This window comes from Lethenteron reissneri, chromosome 71, assembly GCF_015708825.2.
Source record: "Lethenteron reissneri isolate LAM-NWPU_2019-01 chromosome 71, ASM1570882v1, whole genome shotgun sequence".
Classification (NCBI taxonomy): domain Eukaryota; kingdom Metazoa; phylum Chordata; class Hyperoartia; order Petromyzontiformes; family Petromyzontidae; genus Lethenteron; species Lethenteron reissneri.
In genome coordinates this window covers 2,272,691-2,288,163 of record NC_083849.1, presented here as the reverse complement: position 1 = coordinate 2,288,163, position 15,473 = coordinate 2,272,691, and the positions used below count along the sequence as shown (strand labels likewise).

General features: G+C 53.0%; 1 protein-coding gene across 1 annotated transcript in view; it reads right to left on the bottom strand.

The window, feature by feature from the left end:
• Window positions 1-1,471: 1,471 nt before the first annotated feature.
• Window positions 1,472-15,473, bottom strand: part of KIFC1 (kinesin family member C1) — a 26,218-nt gene continuing 12,216 nt past the window's right edge. The window contains exons 9-17 of the mRNA XM_061579957.1: window positions 15,149-15,271; window positions 12,821-12,937; window positions 11,471-11,650; window positions 10,467-10,670; window positions 8,804-8,942; window positions 7,369-7,508; window positions 6,048-6,121; window positions 3,869-3,944; window positions 1,472-3,348 (exon numbers count right to left, since the gene is read on the bottom strand). Coding sequence (XP_061435941.1) covers window positions 3,304-3,348; window positions 3,869-3,944; window positions 6,048-6,121; window positions 7,369-7,508; window positions 8,804-8,942; window positions 10,467-10,670; window positions 11,471-11,650; window positions 12,821-12,937; window positions 15,149-15,271 — 1,098 coding nt within the window. The 3' untranslated portion in view covers window positions 1,472-3,303. The remainder of the gene's footprint in view (window positions 3,349-3,868; window positions 3,945-6,047; window positions 6,122-7,368; window positions 7,509-8,803; window positions 8,943-10,466; window positions 10,671-11,470; window positions 11,651-12,820; window positions 12,938-15,148; window positions 15,272-15,473) is intronic.

Genomic DNA, 15,473 nt, shown 5'->3' with positions numbered 1-15,473 from the left:
GTGCAGCGGTCGGGAACCTATGGCTTGCGAGCCATATATGACTCTTCCAGTGACGGCATATGGCTCCCGGACAATTTTGAGTTTTAAAAAATAATAATAATGAAAAAACAAAAAATCAGTTTGGAACTGATTTTTAAATATTGTTTCATAATAGTGTGTCATTTTAAAGTAAACAGAAATTAGTTTTGAAGATAAATGTCACGGGTCACGCCTGCACGAAGCTCAACCTCACCACGTACGAACCAGACTACAAGGCCATCAGCAAAACCATGCAGCACCAGAAGTCGCATTAAAAGTGAGACATTTTTAATTTATTATACGTTAAAAATACCATATGGCTCTCAATGAAATATATTTAGAAATATTTGGCTTTTATGGCTCTCCCAGTCAAAAAGGTTCCCGACCCCTGGTGTAGTGTATAGTGTAGTGTATACGTGTACTGTATAGTGTAGTGTATAGTGTAGTGTATAATGTGTATAGTGTAGTGTATTATCTAGTGTATAATGTAGTGTATAGTGTAGTGTATTATCTAGTGTATAATGTAGTGTATAGTGTAGTGTATTATCTAGTGTATAATGTAGTGTATAGTGTAGTGTATTATCTAGTGTATAATGTAGTGCATAATAGTGTAGTGTATAATGTGTGTAGTGTATAATGTGTATAGTGTAGTGTATACGTGTAGTGTGTAGTGTAGTGTATACTGTAGTGTAGTATAGTGTAGTGTATATTGTAGTGTATAATGTAGTGTATAAGTGTACTGTAGAGTGTAGTGTATAGTGTAGTTTATAATGTAGTGTATAGTGTAGTGTATAGTGTAGTGTATAAGTGTAGTGCATAATGTAGTGTATAATGTAGTGTATAATATAATGTAGTGTATAAGTGTAGTGTATAGTGTAGTGTATAATGTAGTGTATAGTGTAGTGTTGTGTGTAGTATATAATGTAGTGTATAGTGTAGTGTATAATGTAGTGTCTAAGTGTAGTGTATAGTGTAGTGTATAGTGTAGTGTATAGTGTAGTATATAATGTAGTGTATAATGTAGTGTATAAATGTAGTATATAATGTAGTGTATAGTGTAGTGTGTGTGTATAATGTAGTGTATAAGTGTAGTATACAGTGTAGTGTATAGTGTAGTGTATAATGTAGTGTATAAGTGTAGTGTATAGTGTAGTGTATAACTGTAGTGTATAGTGTAGTGTATAACTGTAGTGTATAAGTGTAGTGTATAGTGTAGTGTATAACTGTAGTGTATAGTGTAGTGTATAAGTGTAGTGTATAATATAGTGTATAATGTAGTGTATAATATAATGTAGTGTATAATATAATGTAGTGTATAATATAATGTAGTGTATAAATGTAGTGTATAATGTAGTGTATAAGTGTCGTCTTTCCTCCGCCTCCCGCCCACTTCTCCCCATCGCACACAATCACAGCAACGAACAAACGAAAAGAAAGCCGCTCATCAAAAGGATAAATAGACGTGGATTCTTTTTTGTTTATTTACCTCCCCAAGCCATTCCCATTCATGCCCCAACAGCGACACGACAGCAAGCGGTGGGGCGGGAGGCACAGGAGACGAACAGGCCGGAGGTCACGTGCCAAAAAGATCCCCGGACCCTCCACGTAGCCTCGAACAGGCTGCTGGGGGCAAGTGCTGCAAGCAGCAGCTGTGAAGGCCGGTACTGTGGCACACGAGGTCTTTGGTGTGGCGGGAACCACCACCACCACCAACAACATCACCACCACCACCACCACTCCCCCGTGTGGCCTCTAACAGGCTGCTGGGGGCAAGTGCTGTTAGTTGCAGCTGTGAAGGCCAGACCTGTGGCACACGAGGTCTTTGGTGTGGCTGGAACCACCACCACCACCAACATTACCACCACCAACACCACCAACATCACCACCACCACCAACACCACCACCACTTCCCCGTGTAGCCGGCCTTCATCGGCGCTGCCACTCGCTCGCGACACTTGCCCCGACAGTCTGTTGAGGCTACGCGGGCACGGGGAGGGATCTTTGTCTTTGTGGTGCTGGCCAAACCACACCGCCCCCCCCCCCCCTCTCTCCGTGCCACAGTGCCGGCCTTCATGAGGCGCTGCTCGTTGTTGTTGTTTGTGTGTTTACATTTGTTGTCCTTCCACCCGCACCTCTGACTAGCGACGGCTGGCTACGTACGGCGCGAAGGAAGTTCAACGTACACCACTAGACACACAGACACAACGCTATACTAGAACACTACACGATACACTACAATACTACTACAATACGCTACACCGCTCTACGAGATATAAAATGCATTTCATGAGATGAGCGTGGCGGGACAGGCTGCTGGAAAGGCTGCGTGCCACCACCGAACGGTCCGTTAAGGCTGTGGTGGTGGTGATGGTGGTGGTGATGGTGGTGGTGATGGTGGTGGTGATGGTGGTGGCGATGATGATAAAGATGGTGGTGATGATAAAGGTGGTGGTGATGATAATGATGGTGGTGGTGATGATAATGATGGTGGTGGTGATGATGATAATGATGGTGGTGGTGATGATGATAATGATGGTGGTGGTGATGATGATGATGGTGGTGGTGATGATGATGATGGTGGTGGTGATGATGATGATGGTGGTGGTGATGTTGGTGGTGGTGATTATGGTGGTGGTGATTATGATGGTGGTGATGACGGTGATGGTGGTGGTCACGATGATGAGGTTATGATTATGATGGTGGTGGCGATGATGATAAAGATGGTGGTGATGATAAAGGTGGTGGTGATGATGATAATGATGGGTGGTGGTGATGATGATAATGATGGTGGTCGTGATGGTGGTGGTGATGATAATGATGGTGGTGATGTTGACGATTATGGTGGTGGTGATGACGGTGATGATGGTAGTCGCGATGATGAGGTTATGATTATGATGGCGATGATGGTGGTGATGATGATAATGATGGTGGTGGTGGTGATGATGACGGTGATGATGGTGGTCGTGATGACGTGGTTATCATGACGGCGGTGGCGACGATGGCGGTGGAGACCATTGCCTGCTGGCGAACCGCCTAACCGAATTTGTTGTTTTTGGCGCGCGACTACTGAGAACGCAAACAGGAACCCTGGGCTAACATTTAAAATAAAACCCCGACCGCACGACTGCACGACTTCGCGAGCCGCGGGCGGGCTGCTCTCCGATTCAGGTCTCCGTCAGGACTCTCAAAGTGGTCTTACCCCCCCCCCGCCCGCCCCCAGCGCACGATTCAAACGATGAGACGACTCCATCCGTCTGCGTCCGGTTGTTGTCTAAGTCCGGTTGTCTAAGTCCGGTTGGCCTGCGCGGTTCCGATGACACATTCGTTGACCTGCGTCGTCGTCACGCAGAGGGGACAGGGCAGGGGGTAGGGGTCAGAGGTCGGCGAGGCGAAGGGTTCTGAGCCACAGCGGCAATTTAGCATTGACCACGCTCGCTCACCCACGCTCGCTCGCTCACCCACGCTCGCTCGCTCACCCACGCTCGCCACGCACGCACGCTCACCCACCACGCTCGCTCACCCACCACGCACGCTCACCCACCACGCACGCTCACCCACCACGCACGCTCACCCACCACGCACGCTCACCCACCACGCTCGCTCACCCACCACGCACGCTCACCCACCACGCACACTCGCCACGCACGCTTGCTCACAGCACACGTACGCTCACCGCACACACACGCTCACCACGCACGCTCACCATATACGCATGCTCACAGCACACGTACACTCACCGCACATGCAAGTTCACCACACACGCTTACCACACATGCTCACCACACACACACGCACCCTCACCACACACACACATCCTGACCACACACACACACACCACACACGCACGCACCTTTGTTGCGAACCGTAGCGAGTTTAGCGTCTCGGAGAAGTTGTCCTCCGAAGGGCTGAGGTTGATGAACATCAACCTGCGGGGTGGGTGGGAGGGAGGGTGAGTGGGTGTGTGGGTGGGTACGTGGGTGGGTGGGTACATGGGTGTGTGGGTGAGTGTGTGGGTGAGTGTGTGGGTGGGTGAGTGTGTGGATACGTGGGTGAGTGTGTGGGTGGGTGGGTACGTGTGTGGGTGAGTGCGTGGGTGGGTACATGGGTGAGTGTGTGGGTGGGTGCATGGGTGGGTGTGTGGGTGAGTACGTGGGTGAGTGTGTGGGTGAGTGTGTGGGTGGGTGTGTGGGTGAGTGTGTGGGTGGGTGTGTGGGTGAGTGTGTGGGTGAGTGTGTGGGTGGGTACGTGGATGAGTGGGTACATGGGTGGGTGCGTGGGTGGGTGAGTGTGTGGGTGGGTGGGTGTGTGGGTGGGTGAGTCGGTGAGTGTGTGGGTGGGTGTGTGTGTGGGTGAGTGTGTGGGTGAGTGGGTGAGTGTGTGGGTGGGTGTGTGTGTGGGTGAGTGGGTGAGTGTGTGGGTGGGTGTGTGGGTGGGTGCGTGGGTAGGTGAGTGCGTGGGTGAGTGTGAGAGTTGGTGCATGGATGCGTGCGTGGGTGCGTGGGTGGTTAGACAACACAGACCTTGTTACCGCATGGACCCCGCCAGACGGGTTTGCCAAGTCGAGGAGCTTTCACATTTAACGCCACAAGAGGCTGTTTTTGTTTGGCTCAGATCTCGCCAATGTAATCATTATAAATGTGTCGCTAAACCCGCCAATTAGTAACGCAACCTTGCCGATTGCATGCGTCGGGTGGTGGCGGGTTTGACGACACACATTTTTATTTACGCCATCTCACCCACAACATCTCCATTGTGGATATTGGTCGGGAAAGCCACCTCCTGCTACTACTGCTACCACCACCACCACCACGTGTAAAACCGACATTTGACGCCACGCAGAGGCATTCTGTGCAACCAGGTGAGGACACGTGCGGCCTTCATAGGTGCTCGCTAACAGCACTTGCCCCTACAGTCTGTAGGCTATACGGGGGATCTTTTGTCTTTGTGTGGGTCCGTGTGGGTGTGTGTGCGCGTGGTCTGGTTGGGTGGGTGAGTGGGTGCGTGTGGGTGGTGTGGGCAGTGTGGGTGCGTGTGGGTGGTGTGGGCAGTGTGTGTGGGTGGTGCGTGTGCGTGTTCTGGTTGGGTGTGTGTGCGTGTGGGTGGGTGGTGTGGGTGGTGTGTGCGTGTGGGTGGTGTGGGCAGTGTGTGTGGGTGGTGTGGGTGGTGTGTGTGCGTGTTCTGGTTGGGTGTGTGTGTGTGTGGGTGGGTGGTGTGGGTGTGTGTGCATGTAGTCTGGGTCCGTTTGGGTGTGTGTGCGCGTGGTCTGGTTGGGTGGGTGTGTGCGTGGTGTGGGCAGTGTGTGTGGTGTGCGTGCGCGTGGTGTGTGTGGGTGTGTGCGTGTGTGTGGGTGTGTGTGTGCGCGCGTGGTGTGGGTGTGTGGGTGCGTGTGTGCGGGGTCTGGTTGGGTGGATGTGTGCGTGGTGTGGGCAGTGTGTGTGGTGTGCGTGCGCGTGGTGTGGGTGTGTGTGGGTGTGTGGGTGTGTGGTGTGTGTGTGTGGGTGTGTGTGTGTGTGTGCGCGTGGTGTGGATGTGTGGGTGTGTGTGCGCGTGGTCTGGTTGGGTGGGTGTGTGCGTGGTGTGGGCAGTGTGTGTGGTGTGTGTGCATGGTCTGGTTGGGTGTGTGTGCGCGTGTGTGCGTGTGGTGTGTGTGTGTGTGTGTGTGGGTGCGTGTGTGTGTGTGTGCGTGCGCGTGGTGTGGGTGTGTGTGTGGGTGTGTGTGGTGTGGGTGTGTGTGGGTGTGTGTGTGTTGTGTGTGTGGTGTGGGTGTGTGTGTGTGCGTGTGGTGTGGGTGTGTGTGTGTGTGCGTGTGTGTGTGTGTGCGTGCGCGTGGTGTGGGTGTGTGGTGTGTGCGTGCGCGTGGTGTGGGTGTGTGTGGGTGTGTGTGTGTTGTGTGTGTGGTGTGGGTGTGTGTGTGCGCGTGGTGTGGGTGTGTGTGTGCGCGTGGTGTGGGTGTGTGGTGTGGGTGTGTGTGTGTGTGGGTGCGTGTGTGTGTGTGTGCGTGCGCGTGGTGTGGGTGTGCCACCACCTACGTCTTTGAGTTCCCTCCCAGGCAGTTCTGCAGGAGGTACGTGAGCTTGGAGTTGCGGTACGGGATGTGCTGCTCCTGTACCGACACAGGGTGGGGGGGGTGACACGGCGAATGGGTGACATAGTGACACGGCGAATGGGTGACATAGTGACACGGCGAATGGGTGACATAGTGACACGGCGAATGGGTGACATAGTGACACGGCGAATGGGTGACATAGTGACACGGTGAATGGGTGATATAGTGACACGCCGAATGGGTGACACAGTGACACGGCGAATGGGTGACAGTGACACGGCGAATGGGTGACATAGTGACACGGCGAATGGGTGACATAGTGACACGGTGAATGGGTGATATAGTGACACGCCGAATGGGTGACATAGTGACACGCCGAATGGGTGACATAGTGACACGGCGAATGGGTGACATAGTGACACGGCGAATGGGTGACACAGTGACACGGCGAATGGGTGACATAGTGACACGCCGAATGGGTGACACAGTGACACGGCGAATGGGTGACACAGTGACACGGCGAATGGGTGACATAGTGACACGGCGAATGGGTGACATAGTGACACGGCGAATGGGTGATATAGTGACACGGCGAATGGGTGACATAGTGACACGGTGAATGGGTGACATAGTGACACGGTGAATGGGTGACATAGTGACACGGCGAATGGGTGACATGGTGAATGGGTGACACGGTGAATGGGTGACATAGTGACACGGCGAATGGGTGACACGGTGAATGGGTGACATGGTGAATGGGTGACACAGTGACACGATGAATGGGTGACATAGTGACACAGCGAATGGGTGACATAGTGACACGGCGAATGGGTGACACAGTGAATGGGTGACACGGTGAATGGGTGACAGTGACACGGCGAATGGGTGACACGGTGAATGGGTGACATGGCGAATGGGTGACACGGTGAATGGGTGACATAGTGACACGGTGAATGGGTGACACGGTGAATGGGTGACATAGTGACACGGTGAATGGGTGACATGGTGAATGGGTGACATAGTGACACGGCGAATGGGTGACACGGTGACGGGAGTTCGTGACATGGTGAATGGGTGACACGGCAACATGGTGACGGGGGTTAGGGTGCCATGGGGGCGAGGGTAGCGGGAAGAGGGTGTTGGGGGCGAGGGTGTTGAGGGTGTTGGGGGTGTTGGGGGTGTTGGGGGTGTTGGGGGTGGCGAGGGTGGCGAGGGTGTTGAGGGTGTTGAGGGTGTTGGGGGTGTTGGGGGTGTTGGGGGTGTTGGGGGCATTGGGGGTGTTGGGGGTGGCGAGGGTGACGGACCTTGTTGGACAGCGCCATGATGACGAGCGCCAGGCTCGTGAGGCTGCTGTTGATGTGCTGCGCCTCCTTGAGCCGCTCGCCCGTCGACTGCGACTTGTCCAGCCGCTCGCTGCCAGCCAGGTCCACCAGGTTCAGCTGGGCTGCACACACGTGGACACGCACGCACGCACGAGTCAACACTCAGGCACGCGCGAACACTCAGGCACGCGCGAACACACAGGCACGCGCGAACACACAGGCACGCGCGAACACACAGGCACGCGCGAACACACAGGCACGCGCGAACACACAGGCACGCGCGAACACACAGGCACGCGCGAACACACGGGCACGCGCGAACACACAGGCACGAGTCAACACACAGGCACGCGCGAACACACAGGCACGCGTCAACACACAGGCACGCACGAACACACAGGCACGCGTCAACACACAGGCACGCGCGAACACACAGGCACGCGTCAACACACAGGCACGCGCGAACACACAGGCACGCGTCAACACACAGGCACGCACGAACACACAGGCACGCGTGAGCACACAGGCACGAGTCAACACTCAGGCACGATCTTCCTGGTTCTTTCGGTAAAGTCACGTAGAATGGAAATAAAAAAATAATAAAAATTTAACATAATAAAATTATATATATTATATTATTTTAAAATGTTTTATTGTTATTATTTTATTATTTCAATTCTACGTGAAATAATAAAAATAAAACATAATAAAATAAAATATATTATAATATAATATTATTTTATTATGCTTTACTTTTATTATTTTATTAATTCCATTCTACGTGACTTTACCGGAAGAACCAAGAAGATGAATCCCTGCAGTCACGAATGCTTTAAATCGAAACTCAAGCAAGCGTGAGCACGCACGAACACGCATGCGTGGACACACAGACACGCGGGAACACGCAGAATACACGCGTCCACAAGCTCGCACAAAGACAAAGATCCCCCGCGTAGCCTCTAATAGACCGTTGGGGCAAGGTGTTACGGAGCATCTATGAAGGCCGGGGGCACGGCACGTGAGGGGGTGGGGCGGGTGGTCAACAGCACGTCCCGGCCGCCTGTCTCCCCGGTGATGACGTGCGTGTGTGCGTGCGTGTGTTGCTGCGTGAGTGTGTGCTTCTACACGTGAACTGCTACCCCGTCACGTGGGTGTGTGCGTGTGTGAATGCGTATGTGTGCGTGCGTGCGTTGCTGCGTGTGTGTGCTCCTACACGTGAACTGCTGCCCCGTCACGTGGGTGCGTGCGTGAGTGTGTGTGCGTTGCTGCGTGTGTGTGCGTGCGTGAGCGTGTGTGTTGCTGCGTGTGTGTGTTGCTGCGTGTGTGTGTGTGCGTAGGTGCGTGTGTGTGCGTGCATGTTGGTGTGTACGTGCGTGTGTGCGCGCGTGCGCGTGTGTGCGTGCGTGCGTGCTCCTACACGTGAACTGCTGCCCCGTCACGTCGTTGCTGCCGCGGATGTGCAGCTGGAAGACGCTGTGGCTGCGGGACGAGCGGTTGTTGGCGGCGGTGGACGCCACGGAGCGGTTGCCCTTGGCGATCAGCAGCAGGCGCTCCAGCTGGTGGGGGGGGGGGGGCAACGCGAGGTCACATCGCACGCTAGCTCTACCGCAGCACGCTAGCGCTACCGCAGCACGCTGGCGCTACCGCAGCATGCTAGCGCAGAAGTACGCGAACACAGCGTGTCACAGCGACACGGTAGCACGGTGGCACAGCGTGCGTCAACTCGCAACGGCACGACAGCACAGCGCGCAAGAACAGCCCCCTAACACACTAACGCACGCGCACACACACAATGCTCACGCGCACTGCAAGACGCACCAATAGCGGCTATTCGCCACCAGGTGACGGAGTGGCAGGCCAGACGCACACACAAAACACCCCGCACACACGCGAACCGCTGCGCCACCGCACAACAAATACAAAGACCCCCCGTGTAGCCTGTAACAGACTGTTGGGGCAAGTGCCGTGAAGGCTACCGGCGCTGTGGTACACGAGGGGCCGGGTGGGCCAGCAACCACGCCCGGCCGCCTTTGTCTCCCCGGTGGCGATGTTTACCGCACACCGCACCGGGTACTCATTTGAGGCCGAGTCGACCTAGGGGAGGCACCGGCGTCGGCCGTGAGCGGGACTTGACCTCGGGTCGCCGGGTTCGTAGCGCTGACCGCTACACTACCACGTCGGCTTCTGGAGACCAATAGAAATCCATGATGCAGGTTACATTTCGATGTAAAGCTTTCGTGACTGCAGGGATTCATCTTCTTGGTTCTTTCGGTAAAGTCATCACGTAGAAGGGAAATAATAAAATAATAAATAATAAAACATAATAAAATAATTCTCACGACGTTTCGGCCACAACGCAAGCAGCCGTCCTCAGGTGAAGAACAGGTCTGTCGGAAAGTCAAAAGCTGTCTTTCCGACAGACCTGTTCTTCACCTGAGGACGGCTGCTTGCGTTGTGGCCGAAACGTTGTGAGAATTGTATTTTATTATGTTTTATTTTTATTATTTCCCTTCTACGTGACTTTACCGAAAGAACCAAGAAGAAGACATAATAAGGTTCTTTTAGGGTTAGTAAATTTTACGCGTAAGATAGCGTAAAATGTACACGATCCAACCCCCCAAAAAAAATAACCTGTATTATGAGCGCTACACTACCGCACCCCGTTTTCACTCGTGCACATGCACCCACGCACCCACCCACGCACGCACGCACCCACGCACGCACGCACCCACCCACGCACCCACCCACGCACCCACCCACGCACGCACGCACCCACCCACGCACGCACGCACGCACCCACCCACCCACCCACGCACGCACCCACCCACGCACCCACCCACGCACCCATCCACCCACGCACCCACCCACCCACGCACCCACCCACTTACCCACCCACGCACCCACCCACTTACCCACCCACGCACCCACCCACTTACCCACCCACCCACTTACCCACCCACCCATCCACGCACCCACCCACCCACCCACGCACCCACCCACCCAACCACCCACCCACCCACGCACCCACCCACCCACCAAAGCACGCACCCACCCACCCACGCACGCACGCACGCACGAACCTCTGCCTCGGTGGTGACGGGGGTGTAGAGCAGGTTGGTGACTGTGAGCTGGGCGGTGGTGGCGGCGGCGGCGGCGCTACCGCCGCTCCCCTTGAGGGGCGCCTGCTTGATCTCCAGCGGCTGGGACTTGCCGGTGCGCGGCCCCGCTAGCAGGTCCCGCAGGTTCTCGTTGTAGATCTCGATGAAGGAGGCCCGGAACGTGTACTGCGGGGCGGTGCACGCACGCGCGTGTTAGAGACGGCGCACTTGCGAGACAAATTTCACGCGCTCACACCCACACCCCAACATTACATGCTCACACACACACACGCACACACACACTCATACACACAACATCACACGCTCAAACACACACTAACACACACGCACACAACATCACACGCTCACACACACACACACATCACACGCTCACACACACACACACATCACACGCTCACACACACACAACATCACACGCTCGCACACACACACACAACATCACACGCTCACACACACACACGCACACAACATCACACGCTCACACACACACACGCACACAACATCACACGCTCACACACACACACATCACACGCTCACACACACACACAACATCACACGCTCGCACACACACACACACACGCCCTCACCCCACACACAACCTCACACGCGCTCGCACACCCATACACCCCCAACATCACACACTCACACACACGCACACACGCCCTCACCCCACACCCCCCACACACACCCACACACACACACACCCCCACACACACCCACACACACCCCCACACACACCCACACACACCCACACACACCCACCCCCACACACACCCACCCCCACACACACCCACACACCCACACACACCCCCACGCACACCCCCACGCACACCCCCACGCACCCCCACACACACCCCCACACACCCCCACACACCCCCACACACCCACCCCCCACACACCCACCCCCACACACCCACCCCCACACACACACCCCCACGCACGACCCACGCACGACCGCGCCGTACGTTCCAGCCCTTGGGCTCGAGCTGGCGAGCGGCGGAGAAGATCTGTTTGACGGCACGCGGGATGACGCCCTCGGTGTGCGGAGAGAAGTCGGCTTCGTCGGGCCCTTCCATGGTGAACGTCTTGCCGCTGCCCGTCTGGCCGTAGGCAAAGATGCTCACGTTGTAGCCGTCCAGCGCAGACTGCGGGGCGGGGCGGGGGGGTGGGGGGGGTGGGGAAGGTGAGGGGGTGGGGGGGGTGCGGAGGTTTACATCTTCGTCACGGCCATCATCATCATCTTAATCATCACCTTCGTCATCGTCATTATCGCCATCGTCATCATCGTCGTCATCATCTTAGTCATTACTTTCGTCATCGTCATTATCGCCATCGTCATCATTGTCGTTATCATCATCCTCATTATCGCCATCGTCGCCACCATCACTGTTGTCATCATCGTCATCAGTTATCATCATCGTCATTATCACCATCATCGTCGTCATCATTAGTCGTTATCATCATCATCCTCATCGTCATTATCATCATCATCATCATCGTCATCGTCACCATCACTGTCGTCATCATCGTCATCAGTCGTTATCATCATTGTCATCATCATCGTCGTCGTCACCATCACTGTCGTCGTCATCATTGTCGTTATCATCATCGTCATCCTCATCGTCATTATCATCGTCGTCTTCATCGTCGTCACCATTGGAGACGACAGCACGCGTCAGGGCGGCAAATCACTCCGTGTGGGACAGGGTCACGGAGAGGGGGTCGAGGGTTAGCGACAGGCGAGGGAGCTGTTGTTGTTGAGGGCGAGGGGGTTGAGAATAAGGGGTTGAGGGTTAGCGACAGGCGAGGGAGCTGTTGTTGAGGGAAAGGGGGTTGAGGGCGAGGGGGTTGAGGGTGAGGGGGTTGAGGGCTAGCGACATGCTAGGGGGTTGTTCTTGTTGTCGAGCGGTCAGGGTGAGAGGTAAGCAAGAGAGAATGAGCAAGCGAGCGAGAGAGTGAGAGAGAATGAGGGAGTGAGAGAGTGAGGGAGCGAGCGAGAGAATGAGCGAGCGAGCGAGTGAGGGAGTGAGAGAGAACGAGCGAGAGAGAGAACGAGCGAGCGAGAGAATAAGCGAGTGAGAGAATAAGCGAATGAGAGAGTGAGGGAGTGAGAGAGAACGAGCGAGCGAGAGAATGAGCGAGCGAGAGAGAAAGTGAGCGAGAGAATGAGCGAGCGAGAGAGAGAGAGTGAGCGAGAGGGAGCAAGAGAGAGGGAGCGAGCGAGCGAGAGAATGAGCGAGTGAGAGAGTGAGCGAGCGAGAATGAGCGAGAGAGTGAGCTAGCTAGCGAGTGAGTGAGCGAGCGAGTGAGCCAACCTGAACGAGCTGCGAAATCTCCTGGAAGACGTCCCCCTGCGAGCAGCTCGGCTGGAACACCTTGTCGAAGGAGAACTCGTAGCGCAGCGGCTTCGACTCCCCGCGACCCGTGTGCGACTGGGGGACACGCGAGGCGGCGCAAGCGGTCAAACGCGGCGCAAGCGGTCAAACGCGGCGCAAGCGGTCAATTCCAAATCTGATCTCAGATTTGCTCTATCACATCTCATTTTCATGCTATCGGCATACCCCATTTTCATTGATTTTACCCGAAATTAACTCAGTCAATTATGATTGCAAGTTGTTGCGAGTCAGTGACTGCTTTAGTGTTAAAATATGGTGCTGTATTTTTAGGATAGTGCGTTTATAATATCATTTTATGTAGATATCCACATTTATTTAATATTTTTCTTCCGCAGTTTTTATTGAAAATGCAATGTTTGATATCTCAACAACCTGATGTGATAGGCAAAAACTGATGCCAGATTTGGAATCAGCACCACAAAATTACATTAAAACCGTTGGAATAACCTTATGCCAGAACAAGTGTGTTGACCAGTGTTGTCAGTGTCCTTATTGTATTTTTGTTACATTAAACGCAAATGTACAACAACATTTCTCCTTAATGATGAGTTTAACTTTGCTTCCCTCCGTTCCACCATACCACGTTTGATAAGTCTGTTAAGTTTCGATTTAAAGCTTTCGTGACTGCAGAGATTCATCTTCTTGGTTCTTTCGGTAAAGTCACGTAGAAGGGAAATAATAAAATAAGAAAAATAAAAGATAAAAAAATAATTCTTTATCATGTTCTATTTTTATTATTTGATTATTTTTTTATTCTTTCGGTAAAGTCACGTAGAAGGGAAGTAATAAAATAATAAAAATAACATAATAAAATAATTATATTATTATGTTTTTTAATCCTTTATATTAAGTTCACTTGCTTGCTTGCTTGCGCGCTTACGACCGGGATCCAATCGAGCTGACATTTTGCACACAGACTCGTTGTGCGTGACAATTTATTTTCGTGAGAAAAATGTTTCCAAAATTTTACACTTTTTAGGTAATTTTTTTTAAATATTTAATTACAAATTGCTTAATGGTGGCAGGCAATCATCTGACCCATAGATGGCAGCCATCTCAAGCCAGAGGACGAGAGGACTCTAGCCGCCCGTTTCAAAGACCAATGTGGGCTGGGTTGTGGCCCATTGAACACGCATATAAAGGATTTATAGTGAAAAACTTTGTTTTTACGGGTTAATTTTTTTTATTACTTCCCTTCTACGTGACTTTACCGAAAGAACCAAGAAGAAGTCTGTTAAGGCTACTCACTAACAGCACTTGCCCCAAACAGTCTGTTAAGACTACTCGCTAACAGCACTTGGCCCAAACAGTCTGTTAAGACTACTCGCTAACAGCACTTGGCCCAAACAGTCTGTTAAGACTACTCACTAACAGCACTTGCCCCAAACAGTCTGTTAAGACTACTCGCTAACAGCACTTGCCCCAAACAGTCTGTTAAGACTACTCACTAACAGCACTTGTCCCAAACAGTCTGTTAAGACTACTCACTAACAGCACTTGTCCCAAACAGTCTGTTAAGACTACTCGCTAACAGCACTTGCCCCAAACAGTCTGTTAAGACTACTCACTAACAGCACTTGTCCCAAACAGTCTGTTAAGGCTACTCACTAACAGCACTTGCCCCAAACAGTCTGTTAAGACTACTCGCTAACAGCACTTGTCCCAAACAGTCTGTTAAGACTACTCACTAACAGCACTTGTCCCAAACAGTCTGTTAAGACTACTCGCTAACAGCACTTGCCCCAAACAGTCTGTTAAGACTACTCACTAACAGCACTTGTCCCAAACAGTCTGTTAAGGCTACTCACTAACAGCACTTGCCCCAAACAGTCTGTTAAGACTACTCGCTAACAGCACTTGCCCCAAACAGTCTGTTAAGACTACTCACTAACAGCACTTGCCCCAAACAGTCTGTTAAGACTACTCACTAACAGCACTTGCCCCAAACAGTCTGTTAAGACTACTCACTAACAGCACTTGCCCCAAACAGTCTGTTAAGGCTACTCACTAACAGCACTTGCCCCAAACAGTCTGTTAAGACTACTCACTAACAGCACTTGCCCCAAACAGTCTGTTAAGACTACTCGCTAACAGCGCTTGCCCCAAACAGTCTGTTAAGACTACTCACTAACAGCACTTGCCCCAAACAGTCTGTTAAGGCTACTCGCTAACAGCACTTGCCCCAAACAGTCTGCTAAGGCTACAGGGTGGGGGATGTTTGCGACGAGGTGCCGGCTTGCGGGTCACCTCCTCCTGCTTGACGAGGGCGATGCCGGAGTCGTCCATGCTGGGGAAACAGATGTGCTCCGCAGACTTGGTCACCTCGTTGCCGAGGAGGGGACGCACGCGGCAAAACACCCGGATGTTGCCCTGCGCGTCACGGACGTAGCGGGGCGGGAGGCAGGGCAGGGACTCCTCAACTTACGAACTTTCAGAGATACGAACAAGGCCCGTCAACGTACGTCCAATTGACCGTTCGGACCGAAAGCCGCAAGGCCGACCGCCCCGCGCAATACATGGTGGCGGTGGCAACTGCGTCTGCAGAATGTCAAGAACCAGTCGCATCTACAGC